Raw genomic sequence first — 22647 nt, 5'->3', positions numbered from 1 at the left:
ACAAGTGAAAAGCGGTGATAATTTGCTGGGTATAGCGAAGCCAGAATGTAATTTCTCCTCGCGTATTTCTGTATCGTGGATCGAGCTTCAACGAGAAGAATCCAAAGAAACGAGAAAGAAATTCTATTTGGGCAATCCTCGATATCCTTATTCGACTGGGAAACGTAACGTACGATGTCTCCGCGATAAGGTATCTCGTCGCTGTCAATATCAGATGTCTAAGCTTTCGACCATTTTCTGGATGATACCGGTGGCAATGCGTCGTCCTCCCGACCCATAACGTATCTTTCTATCCGTTCTGCTGCTCTCAGCCGATTCCCTCTCGGTTTTTCCGTCCTCATTTCCACTGAACCTCCGTATTCTCTGTTTCGTGTACTGTTTCACAAAGAATGGCCGTCAGTTCGCGAAACGTTCGTCAATCGATCCGTGGTCACAAAAAAGCTCCTTTGCAGAATGTTTGCGAGCACTCGCGGGATTTTCCTTCGTCCGATCGGAAACCGAAGCTAGATATCGAGAAACGATCGATGGACAGAGTTGATTGATATTTCGCGAAACAATTCATCGAAACAAATTTTCGAGAAGTCGTAAGATTATCCTCGTGCTGGTGAGATCTATTCTCCGCTCTGTTATACAATGATCACATTGTATAAGATGATTAGCAGCGGAAGTTAATATGACAACAGAGAGAACAACGACGTAGGCAGGAAAGGTATCGTTCGAAAAAAGTTAAGAAAAAGTGCAATTTGAAAGGAAAGAACGATCTCGAATGAAACTACGGAGACATAATTCTCAAAGCTGGCAACGGAAATGTTTGCTACGGTTGAGCGACACTGCTGGTCCGGATGACTGGCCGGTTAAGTTGAAATACCGGTCCCATCCTAGCAGCTAGTCGAGCTCAACTATCGCGGTCCGATAGTCGTTCCAGCTTCCGTGAAGCTTCAGGCACGAGCAACTTCCCCTTACCTGCGAGCTGAGCAAGAACTCCGAGATGGCCCGGAGGAGGGACAACGCCGCGCCAGGCTAGTGAGCCGGAGAGAGGGTAGAAAAAGCGGGCAGAGGAGCGCAAAGGACAGAGATGTGGATAGAATGGTGGGAAAGAGAGAAGTGCGCTGGAGAACCCTTAGCGGCCTGGCCAACCACTTTTCTCTGGGCATAGGCGCACTCTTACCTATCTGGCTTCGGTCGACTTCGTGGTCGGTCGTACAGCTTCGGGCACGCGAGAACCACGCGCATCAAGGTCGCGGCCGTCTACCTTTCCCCGATGGCAAGTGCATGCATTGTGCTGTAACGTCGTCGCTTGGTACCACCGCCAAGGCGACTGCCCGTCTTGATTTCCAGGATCGGATCGCCGGATGCTGAGACTCGCTAAGGAATGTTCTTCCCTTCTGCAAATTGTCTCTCCGAGAAGTTCTTTGCTACGTCGACCATTTTCAGTTCGAAGCAATGACATTCTTCGAATGGTGAATGTTTCGTTGGTATAAGAAAGATCTTTCCTCGGAGATTTTGGAAGCTGAACAACTTAACGAAGTACCAATTGTTGTACTGTTTGATATAACAGATTGGCAACATACGTATGATAAAAGATCTCCGTTCTTCTAAGTTGAAATATATTGTATTCTTTAATGTGACGGCGTATTAACCAGGAAAAAGTTAGTTCGAATGAAACAGCACGGCATGTCGCAACGGTATGCGCTAAGAATGATAGGCACTAACGTCAAAATTAGTGTGGCCATTAACGAAGTTCTGGCTGGTGGTGAGAGAAAGAAAGAGAAACGGCGCGGAAAAATGGCCGGCCATAAACTTTCTTTACGAGCGGCTGCGTAAAATATTATTGCGCGAGATGTTTATGCAAGGTGTACGGAACAGCAGAGAATAAACGGTATGCGTTTTATCCGGAGGTATCGCCATTTCAAATGGTTAGGTATCAATCCCTTTTGTATTCCACCTATCGTTCGCCGGCAGTAAAAGCTTCATCGTATCCATTCTCGCCGCGAATAAAATTCGATGATGAACGATACGAAAGGAAATGGAAGGAAATGAAAAGCAACTTGGAAATTTGACTTTCTTTCCTTGGCACGAAACGAATGCAGCCGACTGTCTGGATTGAGCTCGATCTCTGTGGTATGGTGCGGCCCTGTTCGAGAGAAAGGAGCTGAAACAGCAGCCTCTGTGCATCGAAGAAGCTCGGTCCAGAACTAATCGTCAAAATACAAGAGGGCCCAGCGAGCCACCTGCTCGATTTGAAAGGTTACCGACTTCCTCTCGAACGTACAAGAAGGGAAAGGGTACGGCTGGTATCGCAGAAAATTACAAATAAATCTATGGCTTGCACGCTGGCAGCGATACACACAGCCAAGTTACAGCACGTTGCTCGCATTATAGTTAACTCGTCCGTCTGGCATACATGGTAGGAATTTTCTATGCACACGCGGCTCGCCGACTTGTACGTTCTCTACCAGTATCATCGATGTATCAACATGGGAATAAATGCTCGCGGAGAAACGCTCGAGACCACGGCAGCAACCTCCAGTTAACGGGAACTCGGAATTAGGAACACGACTAAGCTGGATTTAACGATGATTAATAATAATACTTCTCGGTCGTCCTAATTATCCGCAATACTGCTACACTAGGATATGGCAAAGTGCCGGTATCCTGTGGTTCGATGATGAGAGTCCGGTGAAAACCATAAATGATCTGTCTGATCGTTATTCCGATCATTACCACAGCGTGGATCGACTTTTATAGATATAAATTAGAAAAAATATATCGAGACTTTGATTGAAAGGTTGAACGCAACTATAGAAGGATAATTAAATCGACTTAAACAATGCAGAGAATGGAAAGCAACGAGGATCTTGATGAAAGTTATCGTCTAAAACTGAAACGGATGAATGGCGATGAATGCGAACGTAAAATGAATTGAAACGTAATCGGAATAACAAGAAGTCACACAAAGTTCAAGCCTGTTTCCTTCTAGGCAAGAATCGATTTCCTTCAATCAAAAGATTGCGTCGGCGTGTTCGGCGAACCGTACGATTTGATCTCCATCTTCCTATACCGTGGAACAGCGATCTGTAGCGATCACGAAGGAAACAAATAGGCGCAAACTGTCGTGGCCCGCCATGCCTGGGTATGTTATTTGTCGTGCATCTTCCTATTTGGTGATATAATACGTCCATTCTGATCTATTCTCTTACTTAAAAGTGTAGATATCTGTACGATATCTGTAAACTGCAAAAGCTAACTAATATGAAAATTAAACATTCGAGAAACGCAGTGGAACAAATTAAACTATTCGCTACGCTGTTCTATGGATTAAAGACATTTGCGATGCGCGAATGAAAGTAAGAAATATACATATAGCGAACGCTCGAATGTAAAGAACGTATACGTTTGGTTTTAGCAAACGATCATTCTATATTTAGAAGGCCGTTTATACACGATATATGGCATTACGGTAAAAGAATTCTTTAAATCTACTTTAAAGAGAAAAAGGAGAACTGTTTATCAGTAAGTGGCCATCATTTTGCACCTTTTTCTACAGCTCGTAAATAAGGCGGAGATCATAGAAATACGGAACGTAGTAAAATTTTATCATGTTTATAACAGTTGAGTGCTTCTGCAAGACGCCTTTCTGGTAGTAAGGCGTGCGCGTCCGAGGCAGGCGTACAAACGATTTCCGGTAGCGTCTTTCCGGGCCGACGTAGGAATTCCACGCGTATGAACGTAGACCACCTGATAGGTGCACCACCCGGGGATTTTAAATGGATGCCGAAGCGAGCGTACGGCGAGAATTAAATGGCAACCAGACGGAGACAGGTTGAGGACGATGGCATGAACAAAGAGGGGAACGAGTTGGTCAGGGGTTGGAGAGAAAACAGCAAGTTGCAACAGCTTGCCCATAGTTCAACCCCGCTACAGTTCCGTGCTCGCCGTGAATTTCAATGCGGTTTACACGCCAGGCCATATTCTTCGAGCTGTAAATTGCCCGTCCGAGCGAATCACATTTGTTTCCTACCTGTCCATCTCTCTCTCTCTCTCTCTCTCTCTCTCTTTCTCTATCCTCCTAGTCTATCTCCGACTATTTCACGCTTGCAATTCGCGTCTTCTCTCTTTCCTCTACGATTTCTTCTTTCCCTTCCTTCCTTTTTTCTTTTTTCTTTTTTTTGTGAACGAAGATGAACATCGTAACCTACGAGATTGAAATGAACAAATTTGCTAAAGCTTCCCTGCGATCTTCGGCCTCTAAGGTAAAGTTTCAATGTATTGACGTCCCTTCTACGCCACTGGCCAAGCGAAACTGCTGTTCTTCCTGCTTGTCGCTTGTAATTTAATCTATTTTTTAGTGGCCGTAAGCCACGTTGTTCTAGAGCGTCGTAAACTTCCTTCGCACGGACAATGGTTCTTATACCTTTGTTACCCTACTCTACGCTATCGGTTATACCAGCTCTTCCCTGCTTCATCCCTATCGTTCGAGCGTGTGCCACTTGTCGCACGTTTCCGTGTGAACAATCTCTCCGTGATCGAAAAAGTCGATCATTTTTTGGCGCCGACTAATTTATATGATATACATACGACAGTTCTCCTATGGCAGACCTGAGAAATCGATCTGTACGGTCTGGAACACTTTGGGGATAAAATGGAAACCTGCGAAAAATGTGTGACTCGACGTCGTATTGTAAAAAGCGCTCCCGTTTTGTATAAAAAGAATTTTATTAAAACTGATAGCTAGCAGACAGGCCGACGCAGACAGTTGTACGAACAGAAGATGGAGTCGTCAAAATAGATATGTCGACGGTATTAGACATCTTCTGGATGCAAATATAAACTACGTGTTTTCAGAAAATTTCCCCAAGGACGGGGCAAACGCGTGTAAGTTTACATGTGCATGGCTGTGCGGTTAATCGAGCACTAAGCGAATGCTTGTTTACTATTCGAGCAAGTATGTAAGTTGTGTGTAAATTATTAATTGGTGTATCGAGATCAGTTGGCGAAATTAATGCGGTTGCGTAGAATTGCAAATTAATGAACGTTCAAACGTATTAGCTTCTTCTGCGGTATTTAATGCGATTGCCCGTATAATTATTGCATTAACGTTAAATCATCGATCGGACCTATGTGATTAACAATAATAATACGCTGGAATACGATTAGATCATTTATTTGTCTGCGGGGAAATGGCAACCTTTAAATGCGCATACGGTGCACAGTATTAATACGTTCGGATATAATACGATCTTGTACGGATTCAAAGTTCGAACACCCTATCTTTCATAAAATGGAAGTGAATCAGATACATGGCAAGACAAAATTGATAGGCCTCGAAGAAAGGTGGTTTTATCCGCGTACTCGAATATTTAATCGAGTCAGCTACATCGCGGCAAAATATCGAACATAACACATACTAGACGTGCAAGAAATATATCATCGGGCCGAACCAGTATGTCGAAGAAATATAGCGTGTGGCGGATCTTTTTATGATCGCTGAAACGAGTTTAACTGGCATTTTCCTTGGTTTTAAGGGAGACTTTAATTTAAAGTTAACTTGTATACCGTGTCGACATCGTAACCCAAACGATAAATACGAGGTAAAGACGAGTACAAGAGAAGAAACAACCGGACACGTAAGTCGTGAAAATGCGGTGCAAAACCCTTTCTAAAGTTCACCTTGTGTACCTTGAATATTTCAGAAATGTTCTTCTGCCTTAACGTTCTTGCAAAAATTTCGCCACCACCGCCAACAGCAACCAGCTTCGCATGGCTGTCGGCTTGCCCAAACAAAGATACCTCCGGGGTGATTAATTAAAATGCCACGATAGATTTATCTTGAATATCATTCGCGGCATATAGCGAAGAGAAGAATAAACGAGAGAAAAAAAGAGGGTGTGAGAAAAGGATCCGATCCCACGTGTGTGCGTGCCACTTCTAAATAAAAGATTCTACGATATGTATTTACTACCGCTACTATATGTCTGCCGCGCGTATTATCCGGTTCGAATAACTGGTAGACACGATGGAAATCGAAGCGAAGTATCGTAACGTTGAAACGAGAATTCAGAACACTTCTAATACGTTTTCCCAGGATGTTCTCGGCAAATAGCCGAAACGATCCGTCGCAAATCTTAAATTACATCCTACCTCCTTAATGTTGCGCATTAAGCTCAAAGTTCGACATAATATAGCAATAGCTATCTACCTCACGGCGAGGAACACCTACGAGAAGTCTCTCATTAACCGTGTACGAGATAAAATCCCAAATTACGCGGCTTTCCTTCGCATTGAGTGCCCGCGGGACGGTAACGGGATGATAGGCTAATAAAAATCGCCAACTTTCATTAATTCCAGAACATGTACATTGGCTCGGTTATTTTCAATCTCGATGCAAGCGGTTATGCCGTTTCCTTCTTTCAAACAGCTTCAATCGCTCTGGCAATTTTCTCCCCAAGATCGAGACTCTACTAGATGAAATTCGATTATCGTGCTAAATCATAAACGTGCGTGTATGTCGACACGTCGGTTTCGTATCTACGAAAAATCTCATATAGAAACGGATACGAGTACGTGATCGATGTCGATCTTCTCTGAAGGGGCGAGACCGACGCGGGAATCAGACGAAACAGACGAAGGGGTGAAGAACGGTGGAAAACAAGCAGCGGATGCAAAGAAACGCGAAAACGAAAAGGAACGAATCAGACTAGTACGGTGCTGCTATAGACATCTTGACCACGCCTGAATGATCCTACTTACGTTTACTGGAATATTAACGTGCGACTCGATGTGAGGGCAGCTTTATCCGCGCACTATACAGTGGTAGGACGTTGAAAGCGTGGAGGTGAACGAAGAAAGATGGAACGATGGAGAGAAATCGAGTGTGGAAGCGAATAAACGAACGCGAGCAAAACAGAAGGACAAAGATATAGGATGAAAGAAGGAGAGGGAAATAGAAAGAAGCGTGGTTCGATGGAGGCTCTTGCTACCGCAGGAAAAGAGAAACGTAGCCGCAGGCTGAGCAGGTTGCGGCGTTTGCTGCCTTCTTCTTCTCCCTCACCTTCTTCACCGAGATACACCGAATCTTTGTCTTCGTTCTACTCGTTAGCCATCTTGCTCCTCTTGGCGGCAGGTCGAGATGGTAAAAGGTGGAGGCTACAAGGAGGCCGTCTAGAGAAAGAGAGTGTGACCGAAAGAGAGGACGGGAGAAAGAGAACGTCCAACTGAGGGGGAGAGAAAACGAGAAAAAAGAATATTTCCGAGGTAGACCCTTTGTTCCCCATGTTTCGAAATTAATGGCTGGTGCCTCTACCGAGACCCTCGAGGAGAAGACGATCATTTAATTGAGCCGAAGTCGAGCACAGCCGCTGTTTCCTAGCCCGTTTTACGTCCGGGACATTATACTACCACTTCTTCTTCGTACTCATCTATTTCTCCTTCCTTCTTCATCGTCTTCTTCGTCTTCTTCTCCCTCGCCTCTGCCAATTCTCCACTTTTTCACCTTCTTGTTTTTGTTCCTTCTTTCAACGCGATGTCACCCCACCTTCGCAAGCCACGCGTACGCCTGTTTTCCCTCGCTTCTCTTCTCGTTACCGTTTCTCCCTTTGATTCCGCTGTTCCAACCTGCGTGCCTGTTTTCTCTGGTTTTACTTGCCTCGCCAGCGAACAATGTCTCTTGATACCTCTTGCCGAGTCTCGCTACGGTCAAGAGGAATCGTCGCTGGCCTAAGGGCTTCGCCAGCCGACTTCAGTTGCAGCTGCCGTTAAGCAAATTTTCCGATGCATTCTCACGGCGTAGCCAACTGATTCCAAACCGAGAATTATGCAGCATACTTTCTCCTCGGATGCGTAAAATGACTACTGACTTTGGACAACTTTATCATACGAAATATTTCACGGAATTACGAAAACACGATCGTAATCATAAATATGGAAAAGTACGCTTCGATGTAAAGAATAATAATCCCATATTGGCCAACGTCGAATTAATTTTCAATTGTATGAAATTGATGTACATCGCAGGTACATCTGTTTCTATCAATTATGTAGCAACGTACAGCGTGAATACACGAGTAGCGAAATTGCGCTGCGCAATCCCATTAGGCCAGCAACAGTTCATTAAATAATATTCCAATTTTCCAACCGTATTAACTCGTTCGGTATAAAATGGTTACTTACGTGGTTCATTCGATAGCGAAACAACCGGCCCTGTCGAGTGTTGTCGCAAGAGAGAGAGAGAGAGAGAGAGAGAGAGAGGGAGAGAGAGAGGGAAAGGCGGGAAATGGGCTTCTAAATCGGATAAAATCCTTCCGCCTTTGGACCGAACGCTCGAGTGAATTATTCCTGAATTCCAAGGTGTACTTCAGAAGCTCCGCAGAAGCTCGTAAAGCAAAATTTCGTTTCAATCACTGCGTGGTTAAATAAAGCGCAATTTAATCACGCTGTACGCTGCTCGTTAAATAATACATTCCAATTTCCTAAGGATATTAACCCCTTTAGCATCACAGGCCGAGGCGAAACGAGGCGCGCTGATAAATAAATAATTTTCATGAAGCGCGCTGCTGCTTTGCTATTCCTGATTAATCGGGTTTACGCGTCAGCTGAATTATGAGCTTTCCGCTCCCTCGGAACGTTCGGTTTATTACAACGTGTTGACCAATACGTCGTAAAAGATAGCTCCAAGGAGACGTTGATTAATTACTATGATCGGCCATTGGATACAACGTTATAAACGCAGTAATTCAACAGAAGCATCGATAGAAAGACCTCTTTGTAGTTATGCACGATTATTCTTTCAACCGCTTACGATCGTATCGAATGAATTTCATATCACAAAATTTGATGGTTCCAAGATTTATCATAGGAAATAGAAATATTTCATGAATGTATTTTGAACACTCATTAGCAGACTGTAATGGGACACAAATATCACAATTATATGGACAAAATTTATATCGATAAAAAAACGAATCCAAAGATGTACATAAAAGATACAAGATATTTACTACAAACATATAATTAGTAAAAAAATTAGTATACAATCTTATTAGTCTCACTACGGCGCTAATGAAGCTTAAAGATCTTTCGTATAAGACACATATGTATATATTCATAAAATATTTCTACAAGTGTTGGAATACTTTCTTGAGCTATCGTATATCAACTTCGCAAACGAGAAGAATCGCTGTAAATTACGAGACAAGCTCGCGCGTGAAAACATCAAGATTCTTACACGATCAAAACTTTCGTTTGTCTCCTCATTTTCCGTTGTTTTTTCGAAATCCTCGCGAAGGTCTCCAGCGAGTGTTCTTGGTGGCACGAGGTAGCAGTCGTGATACAGCGTGAGATTAGATGCAATCTGCGATCGCATTTCCAGGGGTAAACACTTTCGCGCAGATTATGTTGGCGAGAGAGAGCATCCCTCCGCGACGCGGCGAAGGCGGTCTACTCGACTTGAGAAAGGCGGAGATGATATCTTCTAAATAAACGTTTACTTTGCTGTATATCCGTTGAATGACGCTGTCGAGGACTCGCCGGTTAAGAGGCCTCGCCCTTGTAACTCGATCATACGGCTCGACCATCGTTGACTGAATTTCTTACTCGAATTTTCCTTGGAAAAGCTTTCTTCGATGGCCGATCATCTTCGTGGATCGGATCCTACCGCCTCTAGAAGATCGTTGTTCTTCTTCCATCTTCGTATAAACTCTTCTTTCATTTGCGCCAACTTTTCCCCACTTTTTTTTCCTTCGTTCGAGCGGACAATCGTCGGACTATTCGCTCGGAGAATTACTCTCTTATTTAACTGGTTTGTCGTTAAAGGCGAGAAATGGGCCTGAAGAAATGGGGTTAATTTGATTTAAGGAATGTCGAACGACAGGGAAGTCTGTACACAAGGCATTAAAAAATTAGAAGCAAAGGAATTAATAGCTTGAATACCCGTTAATATACTAGAAATCGAACGATTCAGATTGATTCGGAGAATCAATTTCTTCAATTCAATCAACCGATACAGAGAATTTTAAGGAATTATTTATAAAGCGTACGGTACTTTGAATGTCCAATCGGATCTGTGATTGAACGACCGAATAATCGATTGCGAAAGTCTAACTAACTATAAATACGAACTAGCAAAAGTACCGAAATAAGACAGATACAAAGAAACGATTAAATTTGTATTACATTCCAGCAAGGATGATCATCCGAACTAGACAGAGAATTTATTTTAGAAAACAACCTAATTCGATCGTGACCACCAGGACAGGAATGGGTAGTGTCGGAGAGGGTAGTTCTAGCGAAGTCACTAAACTTTCCGATAATGCAGGAGATTGAAGTATTCCGTTACGGGAATAGATGATTTAAGAATCGATAAAATCAGAAGCTAGTCCCGGGCCGAACTTTAAAATTGACCGAAATCGAGTAACAGAGACCTACTTTCGAGCTTTCATGCTTATCGAGATGCGGCTTCACGAAATTTACGATACCACGAACATAATCTTGTTGAGAGCTATTAGGCCAATCGTATCTTCGTGTTACGATTTAATGCGACGAGGCTTTTAGTCGAAGAACGTTCCAATTAAGGATCGTATTAGCGTCTTTAACTCTTCGATGATACCCCATAGTGTACGCGTCCTTGGTCCGGGACAATCTCTTCCCTCTGTAATCGAAAACTATTTCGTAATAAGATAGATTGCAGGACGATACTAATAAATTACAAGAATGCCAAAGATTCCATTCGTTAATTAAGATGTTAAAGTATGGAGGAACATCAGACAATAGTTTTAAGGTCTGAGAACCGGTACCTTGTATAATCTTTAATCTCTTCCCTTGTTGAGGATCTTGTGTAATTAATTTAAACGCGATCTCAAAATAATGTAGACTATCATGAAATATGCACTTTATTTGCTATACTTCGTCTTTATTAGATGTCTGTTATTACATCGCCTTGACGTTCAAGTTTCATATTATACCGGATTCGCTGGTTCTTTCAAGTCCTTTTGAACGTAAAACAATTTCAGGTTGGAACGAAGTAAGCAGAAGTCTGATCGAACCTACTTCCAATTCGAAATTAAGATTCGCTACAATGGTAAGATACCATCTGGCTATATCTACATATATGTATGTATATGTATATATATGACTCCTATTCGAAAGTTTTCGAATTACAAGACGATTCGTGTAATCCAGGCTTCGCAAACGCACCAATTTCTACCATCTTGAATGATCTTCGACCTGATATCGTTCTGCGATCGAGAACCTCGCTCGTAATAGAATCTCGTCTAACTTGGTACCATTCAACAGATCGAAATCTTTGGTCGATAAAGTCTTCAGATAGTTCAAGAACCACTGATCCAAACTGGTCCCTGCGAACCAGAGTCACGATACTTTTTCTTTCCATGGTCCTCTGATTGTTCCATCTGATATTACAAATGGCAGCCTACCATCGGAGCCTACTTAGGTCTCACGGTCACACGACACGCATTCCTTCGTTCGTATTCAATGTAGATAATGAAGCGAACATTCACGAGGGACCAAAAGTATCGGGAATCATCGCAATGCGGCCAACAAGCAAACGTTGCGTCCAATCGCGCACCAGTTTGCCAAGAAACTGGTTTTGCGATCGCGAGCAAGACGAAGGGGCTTTTTCTGCCTCGGTTTCTCCTTTCAGATCCAAATCGGACCACCATGTTTTACCTAATTTCGTAAGCCGCACTCGCATTGTTCAAACCTGGTTATCGAATATATTTTACACCCAAGTTCCACGGTTTCGCTGTATCCCGATCTGAACACCAGCCAGTTGTGTTCATGGCATTCCGTTCTCTTATACGGAGGTGGCGTGCCAACGTAAACAATCGCGTTTAACCAGAACTTTGAGGAATCGAGTTAAGATAAGAACCACTGGCGTTGAACCAATAAGCAACATCAGCCACCAGCGATCTAAACAGAAACAGGTTCCGAGATCATTTCTAGTGCTGCCTTTCCCTATGGTTTGCCTTGGCATTTTTTAGATTTTGCCCCTACCGTATTGTTTCGCCTAATTTAATGGGCGAAAACACACGCTCGATCGTATGGTTCGCGAAGACTATAAATATAAAAGGTGGTCGTTCTTTGGGTCTGCGTACGCCGCTGGCACCTGTCGTGTGGCTTCGAGTAGAGACACGATAGGGGGGAACGAGTTTCTAGATGGGTGGAGGGACAGAAACCGACTGCCATAAGATGGTGGCTCTGCCGTGGTTGCTCCAAGACCGGTTCAGGAATCCGGGGCCACGCTTACGCGCCAGTGCCTATCAACTTGTACGTTGTCGATGCTGGTTCAACTCGAACGATCCTGACGGCTACCATGCACAGAGTCAGAAAACACTGCTCGACCGAGATCACGATGACGAGCGACTTTTACGAGTGACGCGACTCTTTTTGCTCTTTCTGGCTTTTTCTGTATTCCCTCTCGTTTCCTGTCACGGGTGTTGCCTCGCAGAAGAGGGAGAAGATGCATAGCGGCCGGCGGACAATCTCCGAGGAAAAACATTCCGCGTGTTTTTGCATACGAATGTGCAAAAGGAAGAAAGGGCGGGAACACAACATGGAGCTCGAGATTCGAGACTCAAGACGGATTGTTCTCGGCGCCACTTTAACACCGAGGGCGTTGATAGGAGAACATTCGGCCCAGGTGTTCGCTTGGACGCCCTTTTCACGCATCCAAGCGATGTTTCCAAGAAGATATTCCAACCGAAACGCCCGTTGATCGTCGTTCTCGTTTTCTACCGTCCTTTCTCTTTTCGTGCTGTTTTAAAACGCGCTTCCTCGAAAGAACTACCGCTGCACAGCTTCCCGGCTGAACGCGACTCACAATACGCGAAAGTATTTTTAATCTCGTTTCCACGTCCGAAAGCACTCCGATTTATCGATTTTTCTTGCGCCAACGCGTTTGACATTTTTGTCGCAACGCAATATTCTTCGGACGAGCGTTTCAACGTCGTGTTTAACGCGACCCCTGCCTCTCTCTCTCTCTCTCTCTCTCTCTCTCTCTCTTTCTATCCTCTCCCGACACTTCTATCTTCCGATTCGATCGGGTTCGCTCGCTCGGAAAATGGTTGGCAAAAAGCTTTTCGACGATGGTGTCTCAATCGCGAACTCTTGCTCCAACATAACAGATTTTATGAGATAACGATGCACGTTGGCGTGAGTTACGCCGTTTCTTCGATCGAATTACTTGTAGATTTCTACGTGATAGTAGCTCATAATGCCACTGGTCTTCCCTGTTGCTCGTCGCTTTCGTCGTAGATACTTCGGGAGAAGAAAAGAGACGAGCTTGTTAACTGGACGTCGCCAGTTTATGGACCGCGAGTGAGCAATGCGAGCGTGCAATGCGAGAGAGCAATGCGAACACATTTTACCGATACTTGGCAGACGAGATTGTTCGTTGCACGACAAAATCACCTGACCCTCGTTGCGGCCGATGATCCGACGGACGGAGTATTTCAATCTTCCAACGATCAAGCTACTTCTGGTAACCGGCTATTCGCGTTTACATGCAATCTTGTTACGATTAACGACGCTTAAATCGGCGTGTTCGTTTCAACACCTCGTCGAATAGAACTTTCCAACAAGAATAACCCAATCTTTCCCCAATCTTTGATCGATCGAATGGTAGAAAATTATGGGCCAGAACAGGAGTCACCTGTCGCCGCTTATCGTCAGTTAATAACTAACATTAATGGGTTAAGACGCCGCGTCGTTAAGTAATTGAACAGAGTTAGAGCGGTGGATGCCTGGGGTGATTCCATGCATAGACAGTTAATCGTTTCTCGCGCGGAATGACATGAATTCGTTTGCCGTTTTACGGAAACCTGTGTAAACGTATTGTGATCCAGTTACTGGCGATTATTAACCTGTAGCATTCGGCTTGCAGCGCAAAGCACGTCGAGTTAATATTTTTGATTATAACTCTGGCGACATAGCACGATGTCTGGAAACACGATACGATCGATTGTAGATTTTATTCGGTAAATAAGTTCCGATCGGTCATTACGAGGAAACTTGAAGCTAGCCAGGCTGAGACACTAGCTAAGCCGCAATTAGTGACGCGACGTCAATTTTGAGGATCTTTAATGAGGTCCTTAACAGAACGTTAACAGGCTTTAAAAGGACAGCTTCGGATTCGGAGATCTTATAACTAAAACACATTGGACAAAATGACGCTTATTAAAACTAATACTGGTTATTGTTAATTAACACCTGCTGCAATAATGTCATTGTTCAACGACCTGAATCAACATCGATGATAAGGTAAGATGCTAGTTTTAACGAAGACGACATAAATTAACAAATTAGAGGATAAAAACTAATAAACGTACAGACTAAGGATGTGCACAATAAACAAGTCGGGAATATAAACAAATAATAGACGCTCTTAACGCTATGAATTTGACGACACATCGATGGAACGCACGATACGAATGGAAGGCCGTGCAAAAACGGAGCGGGACGAAATGTGTTAAGCAATTAGTCAGCCAACGTTAACTTGGCCAGCCGCTTCGATATCGATCTAGCAAAAAATTAACTCGGCATTTCTTCGACGTTAACCAAACCTGGTAGCGAGCTGATAATGCATTTAAATGTGAGTTCAAATTTCCTCGATTAGCCAGTGTCGGGTAATTAAGTTACAACGATATTGGATTCGAAGAATACCGAAATTCGATTTCCAAGCAATGATAAATGAACACGGTTATCCGATAACTTCGAGGGATACTTCCAGACAGGGCTGTTTTATCCGAAAATCGCCAGAGATACGTTAAAAGAGGAGACAAGATTCGATCGAACCACGATCCATTTTTAAGCTCTTAAAATATTTTGTTATCTCGCCGGGTTGACTTTTCCTAACAGACACGAGTCTATAAAACGAGCCGCCGAAGTCACAGTCGTATTCCGATAACGTTTCACTATACCGAGAGAAACGCAACCACGTAAATATCCAAACGTAACGTACGATCGTTTCGCGACGGTTGATTTAAGCATCGATCTCCTGTCGTTATTCGTAAAGTTGACCTTTCGCTTTATTACAAGATCAAATACGTCGCTTGAACGTCCGATTCATACGAACGTGGAAACTCAATGGATACTGCTTCGCTTCGAGACTTAACTGGAACCAACGATCGTATTACATACAGACAACATGGTCGGGAAATTACAGTTCGTAACTGCGGAAAGTTGCATGGTCACGCATTTGTTCAAAGTGTACACGAGGATGTCGGGAACCGCGACATCACAACCTCATTACCAACGGCTACGGAGATAAATTGTCGCGGTCGAGCGAGGCTGTTCCCCAGGATGGACGTTTATCGCGTTTATTGGCTGGCAGGCAACGCTCGATCGGAGACGCGAATAGCGCATAGAGTTATCGGCCAGTTTTATTTCGAATTTCTTAGAACTGGAACTGGAACCGGTATGAACGAGCCTTAGGAACGGTACGGAGTCTTCGAGCGGAATGTGGATTTACTTATCTTTCGGCGCGTTGCTGTGCACACAACGAAACACGGCCAACGATCGCGCGAAAACCGCGCGGATAGTCGCGATTCGCGATTATATAGCTACGGAGTAAATTGCTACGGAATCGATGTAATGCAAGTGAAACGCGAGGTACCCTGAATCGGTGCGTGTATATTCGAGCACAGCTCAACTGCAGCGACCACCGTGCGGACTCAGCTGCACGCTCTTAAGCGAGCTGATTAGAAAAACGAAGTGAATGGTCGCAAGAGATAACGCTACGCGTGCTGATAATTATTAATCGCTTAGAGGTATTCGTTATCAGATGGAAATGTGTAGCATTTTGAACGAGATTCATTAGGTTCCCCGATACGAATGCCGATGTTATGTAAAACCGATGGGGAATTCGCTCCTTAGCCGAGGAGAAGAGAACTTCTGTCCTGAATAACTTTGAAATTATACGAACATCGAGTTAATCGTGTCGGTTGAGAAATCGTGTTAGTTAGACGTATCCCTTGATGAACGCCATAGCGTTTTAATCGCCTTTCACGGCGATTGTGAATCATCGAGGGAGAAAAAAATTCTCGCTGTACGTGCGAGTAACTTTAACCGCATTCAAGCAAAGATTTGCATATCAAAGCTGTTACGTTGTAACCGAACGCATTACGATGCACGTTCGATAATTCGGCACGGCCGTGTATGCAGCAAAATTCCATCTGGCTGGTGTCCTTCGAATCGCGTGACGCTGGAGATGGTTTTCGGATCGCCTGTTTTATTTTATCGAAAAACCTGCTGTCTCCATTGCCAAACCGAGTAATTTACCGGGAAGCGATCCGGGCAAGAAACAATTCGCAACTTCGAACGGAGTTTGCCCGTGCTCTTTTACTTCGTATTCTTTTGCTAGCTTCCTGTAGGTTGCGGTGCTTTTCCACGTTTACGCAGAAACGATCGGAAACACGTTTACCAGCTCCGAGAAACCATCGTTCTTGAATACTAGTTAGTATGCACAGAGAAATTGTTCGCACTAAAGTCGTTTCGAGATATTCAGCACAGAGAATTGCCTTTGAGCAACGATAAATACCTAGTTTGTGAGGAAAACAAAAGATTTCTGGATTGCATACAATCTCATAAGGCTCGATATGAATTACCTCTAATTCGCAAAGCTTAAAGGGGATATTAATAACGAGATCCAAGAAACTTCAGAAGGCCTAAGATTCAAGAACCATAATTAACTCTCTGCGAAACATTCCAAGTAATCTCTCACATTTACACAAATATATACATACATGGAGATATACATGATACACGTTTATGCCAGTATATCTGAAAATATTCGTGTTTAATAAATTATAGAATATCAACGCTTTATTAACGAGTTTTACAATGTGCCAGTTTTAATGATATTTTTAGAAAGATTTTGCACGAGTACACATATCGGCTCAACTCCGCAGAACGAAAATTACTAGGATTTCAGATTCTATGACAAGCAACTAGCTTTCAAATCGAGACATTTTTGTATCGCGAACTCAACCAACGACTTCAAAAACGTTCGATCGTTTCATTAACTCAAAAACCGATGTGTTTTGTTACGGAACGTAATTTGCAAAAGCAAGATTCGCTCGGTCATTGTAAAAAATCTTGCATTTCCATTTTCAAGCGATATTACACGAACACAATAAATTGCTCTTTTCATACGGATACGTTTATTGTAAATTTTGTATTGATCGCGAACGTGATTAAGTATATTCATTGGTATCGTCCTTTCGGTGGAAATTCGATATTTCCAACGCGAATAAACAAAGAACAACAATGGCTCGAATGTCGTTTATCGATTAGTTCATTATGAAATCTAGCATTGTCCACGAATTAAAATTTTGACTTCGAAATGTTCAACAACGATTCCATGGGAAAATCTGTCAGAGAAAGAGGGCAAGCGAGAGAAAAATATGACAATACGTATGAACACTTTCGATGCGTGAGTTAATTGCAAAATCATTTCAAAGTTATATATCTATACCGGGGATAAAAATGATAATAGTCATTAATATTCCTGTTTTCGCGAGCAACGAGTATAACACCCCTAAAATTAAAAGCCCACGGTTTTGACATAACTTTCGCCGCATCCACCGCGATTAAAACGCCAACAATCAAATTAATGATTGCTAATTATTTCAGCCACATTGAAATGTTTCACCGGCATGAATTAATAACCTCCGAGTTAAAACCTATTAATAAAAGAAAATGAACAGAAAAAGAGACGAGAGGCAGAAAAGCGAACGATAAGATAAGAAGTATAATAAATTTCTCTGAAACTATACCTTATTGTATCGATGGTTTTTTGTAGAATTTTATCAAAGTACCTACCTGCGAGTACGTCGATGAATTGTTTTACGGCGTGTTGCTCGAGTGTCCATGGCCTGTGCTGGAATCCTGCGACCTGCCTGTACGAAAATCGAATCATCACCAACGTGAAGAAAACTATGTCTTTTCATCAAGCTCCAGTTAAAGGAAACACTGTTCTATTGTATCGAGATTTAAACGTTTTGTCACATGGACTGATTAGGTAAATACAATAAATTTTCTTCGAAATCTTTCACCAAGAAAATATGAATAACACAAAATTTCATTCTCGCATCTTCAATCTTGCGCTTGATTTAAATTTGCGAAGCGTTGTAGAGTAAAGGTTTTGTAAAAAGTGAAGGACTGGTCATTATTTCTTTGAGCTAATGAGGTCCTATTCGAAAATCAAGTATACTCGATAGCGTTAGTATGACACATGAGTTATCGAAACGGACGAACGAGTTATCGAAAATCACGCGATTTCGCAATGCCCTTTTCACGGTACAGATTGAGTAAATTATAAAATTTGTAATTCCGCTGCATACATGTCGCACATATTAATGGAAAACGTCAGCGCGCTCGATAACATTGAATGCTTGCGCATGTAATCACTGCTTTCCATGTTTTGAAAATTCAATAAACTGAGCGTTATTGCAATATTTAATTTATTAAGTACAAATAGCTCTGTGTGCGTGCATGCGTGCGTGCGTGCGTGTGCGTGCGTGCGCGTGAGTAATGGACATTTTTATAATAAAAAAAATCGCAAACACAACGAACAGCTTCTGGTGGCTTTCAAAAGGTAAATAAAAGTATCATAAATGTCGACGCGAACAATACACGACATTCAATAAAATTTTGGTACATGGAATACAACTGCAATGAACATTTTTATAACGTTAATAATATTTCTACATTGCATTGATGTGTAGCTCAACATGGATATAGAATAGAGTATCTATCTACATATTCAAAGATCATCAAACAAATTAAATCAACGATAAAAATTGAATTTTTACATATTTTATAAAGAAAATTCCTTGCCAATTGGAAAATCCTCTAAAATCATTTCTGGACATACCATCTGAATGGTTAGTGACAAACACGAAGTAAGCGTCAACGTTTTCGTCAGTACTTCATTTGCAAAGGAAAAACTACACTATGGCTCGTCTAAATAATCGAATTTGCATTTAAATCAAACTTCCATTGTTGACAAATTGAATTAGTAGAAATTATTTTAATTATTGCTTACAATTATTAGAGGACCTAATTTTATGTTATTCTTATATACATATAGATTACATATAGATATATATGTATTACAAACATGTAATACCTACTGAGTATATCGATTCATGGTAATAGACATAACATTCCTAGTAAAAGACTAAATAAAAATACATCTACATGCCTCTGTTATACTTGTAAGATAAATTCGATTAACTTCAACTAAATAATGACGAGGAGTAACCTTCATAACCTGCAAAATGCAGTTTGAAGTAAATCGAAAGTCCTTAAAGAAAGAAGTAACGGAACGAACGGAGATAAACACAAAGAAGCAAACGAGAATCTCGCACACCTGTCTGAATCTCGAGTAACGAGTTAAGAGAAACATAAGACGACCCCACAAATTCATGCTGCTCCCTTAAGCTCTTTTTCTTAACCCATCGTATTGCGCGAAGTCTTGATGACGTAGAAAACCGGTTCCTTAGTATTTATGCATCGTGTGTACGCCGCTTACGCCTTTACAAATGCATAAAATGCATCCAACCCTTTCGTCTCTTTACTTACCAACACTTACACGCGTAAGATTTCTTTCGTTCAACGTCACTTTTTTCCTTTTAGCATGCCAAGTCACACTATATACGGGGTGTACCATTTTAATCTTTACGATGATTACAATACACATATTACAAAATATATGTATATTCGTTATTCGAAAAGACACTTCACATGGAACTTACATTATTTCAAAATAGCCCTCTTCCGATGGATGCAAATCACGTTTAAATAAGGTTATCTCCAAATTCTTAAAATAATCCTTTCCTATCAGATAACTTATCCTAGGACAGTCTAAACTGTTTGGAGACAAATTCGTTGTCTTATGATGTGTTTGTCTATGAAGGTCATTTAAAATTACTTACAGCAATTTAAAGTTATCTTTCGCTAGATATCCAGCAAATATTCCTTATGTATTCGAAAAGATTACCTTGATCATCAATGTTTTCATTTATCACATATCTCTGAATAGATAAGAATAAAGGAATTCTAATAATTTATTGGCGTTACTTTAAATAGTTTGTGAAACAATAAAGTGAAAGAATTAAAATTTGACAACCTGTACATAATCGAAACATTTAAACACATTTTCGTAATATTGCTTAAGTATGAAATATCGGAAACTTCTTCTGTTTTGTTTCTAACAAGTTTTTATATAGTTAATATAACGTTGTACGCACCTTTACTACATTCCGCTTATTATTCAGGAATTTCTCAAACATGACGGAGAAAAACATTGCAGCGTTCATTGGAGAATGTTCGAAAGCGTCAAAATTGTAACAGAAAGCGCAAAACTTTAAAATGTCTACGATTACATTTTATTTTACAAGATGGCGCTGTTAACTAAGCCGTGAAGGAGATTTCAAGTTTGAAATACGTAATGCAAATAATGTAAATAAATATATCTATACTTCAAATAAAAAGATTTTATAGTTTAAACTACAAATTACTTATAATTGACACGTTCAAATATTATTTTAATTTATCGACAGGTAGAAAGTACAGCATAAGATAGAAAACTATTTTACCAAGTTTTAGTTTGTCTACGAAAAACAATAATCGATCTCTCGAAATTCTGATCTCAAGCATAAAAGCAAAGATTCATTATTTCGATATATATCGCAAATATGTCCTGCGATCAGAAGACTACATATAGCCGAAATTATAGGTTGAAGATTGGTCGCGAATTTTTTGAAATCTCTGTCAGTCTCAACCAGATCCAAGGCTGCAATATTCTCACACCACTAATAAAATGACATAAGATGACATTACAATACATAAAAAATATCATAAACACTTTTAATATACTTCAATTACAATAGAAGTAAATAAAATATTTAAGTACAGAAAAATAAATATTTTTATAATGTACATATATTTTTTTCAATTACACTTATAAGCTACGTTTGTACACATATAATATTGTCATATAATTTGCATTATGGAATGTAGATTATTTTATTAATTCAATACGAGAGGGGTGAGATTCTTTTGTAGACTTAACAAGATGTTGTACTATATAAGATGCAGCAATACCTTCTGATGATGACGAATGTGATGATTCTTTAAAAAATAAGTCAGTTCAATTATACTTAATTTATCAAAAGAATATAACTCAACAAGTAACTTACGATCATTTGTAGCTTTATGTTCTCTTTCTTCTTCTGTATTTAATTCTTTGTTATATTCTTGTTTTTCTTCAACCTTTTTACCTTCTTCATAATTGAAACCATCATCTCCAGAGTCTTCATAAATGGTAAAATGAAGATAGCAAAGGGTACATACAAGTGCTATGAAAAACAAATTTGTACCGATGCCAACAATACCAGATAGAATCGGCCAATGAAACATTAAATAGCGTAGACCCGATAAGTGTGCATTTATCGTAATACTTGCAGAGTAAAATTCAATATGTCTTGATTGTATTTCGATATAAATAATTGTAACTGGATGATTTTGGTTTTCTTCGAAATTATCAAATAATTCAAGAACTATATTTTGTTTTTCCTCTGTAGTGCCAAAAATCATCATAGGTGAAAATGTAAGTGTTGTAAGTGCATGTAATAATGTGCTACGGTAATGTAACATGGTAGATCTACATGCATGTTCTAGGAGAAAACCATCTCTGCTGCGTAATTGAGCACAAACCATGAACATACCTATTTAAAAATTATATTTATTAGATATTATTTTTAATTTCCATTGAGACTTAGAAATTACCAAGTGCTTTATTGGCTGGTGACTCTGGCATTTCTAGATGTAAATTAACTTTATATGGCTGGCCAACCATTAAAAGCTGTTGTTTATTTGTTAATTGCACATATGCTGATGGAAAGCTACAAATCCCTTTTTCTTCATTACATGATCTGTAACACGGAGGAACTATGTAATCAAACTGTAACAGTAGAATGCATATAACATAATGTTTCAAAGAACAAAAAATAATATGCTTCAAGATATAATTCTTTTTTTCCATTAACGTACAAGTGAGAAGTGAAGCTCACTTGAATTGCAGATGCACTGGCCGTACATATGAGATGCTCGGTACATAGGCATAATAAAATGCTGTGTAAAGAAACACAGATAACCAAACAATAACGATCCCACTAATAATAATAATTCCGCCACTTATAAGTACATCTCTAGCAGATTGTGCACCTCTCTTTGTTTTATTCTGCACATGAAATAACTTTTTATAAACTTGTTCTGATAACCTCGAAATTAACATTGTAAACGAAATTTGATGTACTTAAAGTTACAAGTTAATCCAAATACTACGCAATTTTAATTGAGCTTTCAAAAATCGCTACACAAGATAAGATAAGCCATTTATCGATCAGTTAATTTGTTTTTTAAATAATTCAGCAGTAAAATATAGGTTAACTGCATTTCAACTTTTACTTTTCTTAAAATTGGTAGTATTGATATCAGAGTACATATATATTGTATGTAGGTACCATATAAAGTATAAGATACGCAATTATTTTATATGGTCAAATTGTAACAAGAGCTACTAAAATTGCTTAGCTGGAATATGAACAGCTCTTAAAGACACTAAAA

At 40.7% G+C, this 22647-nt stretch overlaps 1 protein-coding gene across 2 annotated transcripts; it reads right to left on the bottom strand.

Moving 5' to 3' along the window:
- Positions 1 to 20872: 20872 nt before the first annotated feature.
- On the bottom strand, positions 20873 to 22529 carry LOC100647688 (seipin). Of its 2 annotated transcripts, XM_003393799.4 has the most exons (4): positions 22092 to 22524; positions 21808 to 21953; positions 21219 to 21746; positions 20873 to 21150 (listed from the first exon to the last, which is right to left on the bottom strand). In XM_003393799.4, exons 1-4 carry the CDS (start codon positions 22313 to 22315, stop codon positions 21041 to 21043), a joined length of 1008 nt encoding a protein of 335 aa, XP_003393847.1. In that variant the 5' UTR covers positions 22316 to 22524; the 3' UTR covers positions 20873 to 21040. The 2 variants fall into 2 exon arrangements, with proteins under 2 accessions (XP_003393847.1, XP_048265858.1); XM_048409901.1 differs by having other exon boundaries at positions 20873 to 21746; positions 22092 to 22529.
- Between the last annotated feature and the right edge of the window lie 118 nt (positions 22530 to 22647).

Source organism: Bombus terrestris, chromosome 2, assembly GCF_910591885.1.
Source record: "Bombus terrestris chromosome 2, iyBomTerr1.2, whole genome shotgun sequence".
In the NCBI taxonomy this organism is placed as follows: domain Eukaryota; kingdom Metazoa; phylum Arthropoda; class Insecta; order Hymenoptera; family Apidae; genus Bombus; species Bombus terrestris.
Note: the sequence above shows the minus strand (reverse complement) of the source record. Positions and strands in the feature narration are given on the sequence as shown.

Coding starts and splice junctions, on each gene's coding strand:
- LOC100647688 (XM_048409901.1), bottom strand. CDS start 22,315: ATGTTAATTTCGAGGTTATCAGAACAAGTTTATAAAAAGTTATTTCAT. Junction 21,954..22,091: donor CCAGTGCATCTGCAATTCAA/GTGAGCTTCACT, acceptor TCCGTGTTACAG/ATCATGTAATGAAGAAAAAG. Junction 21,747..21,807: donor ACCAGCCAATAAAGCACTTG/GTAATTTCTAAG, acceptor ATTTTTAAATAG/GTATGTTCATGGTTTGTGCT.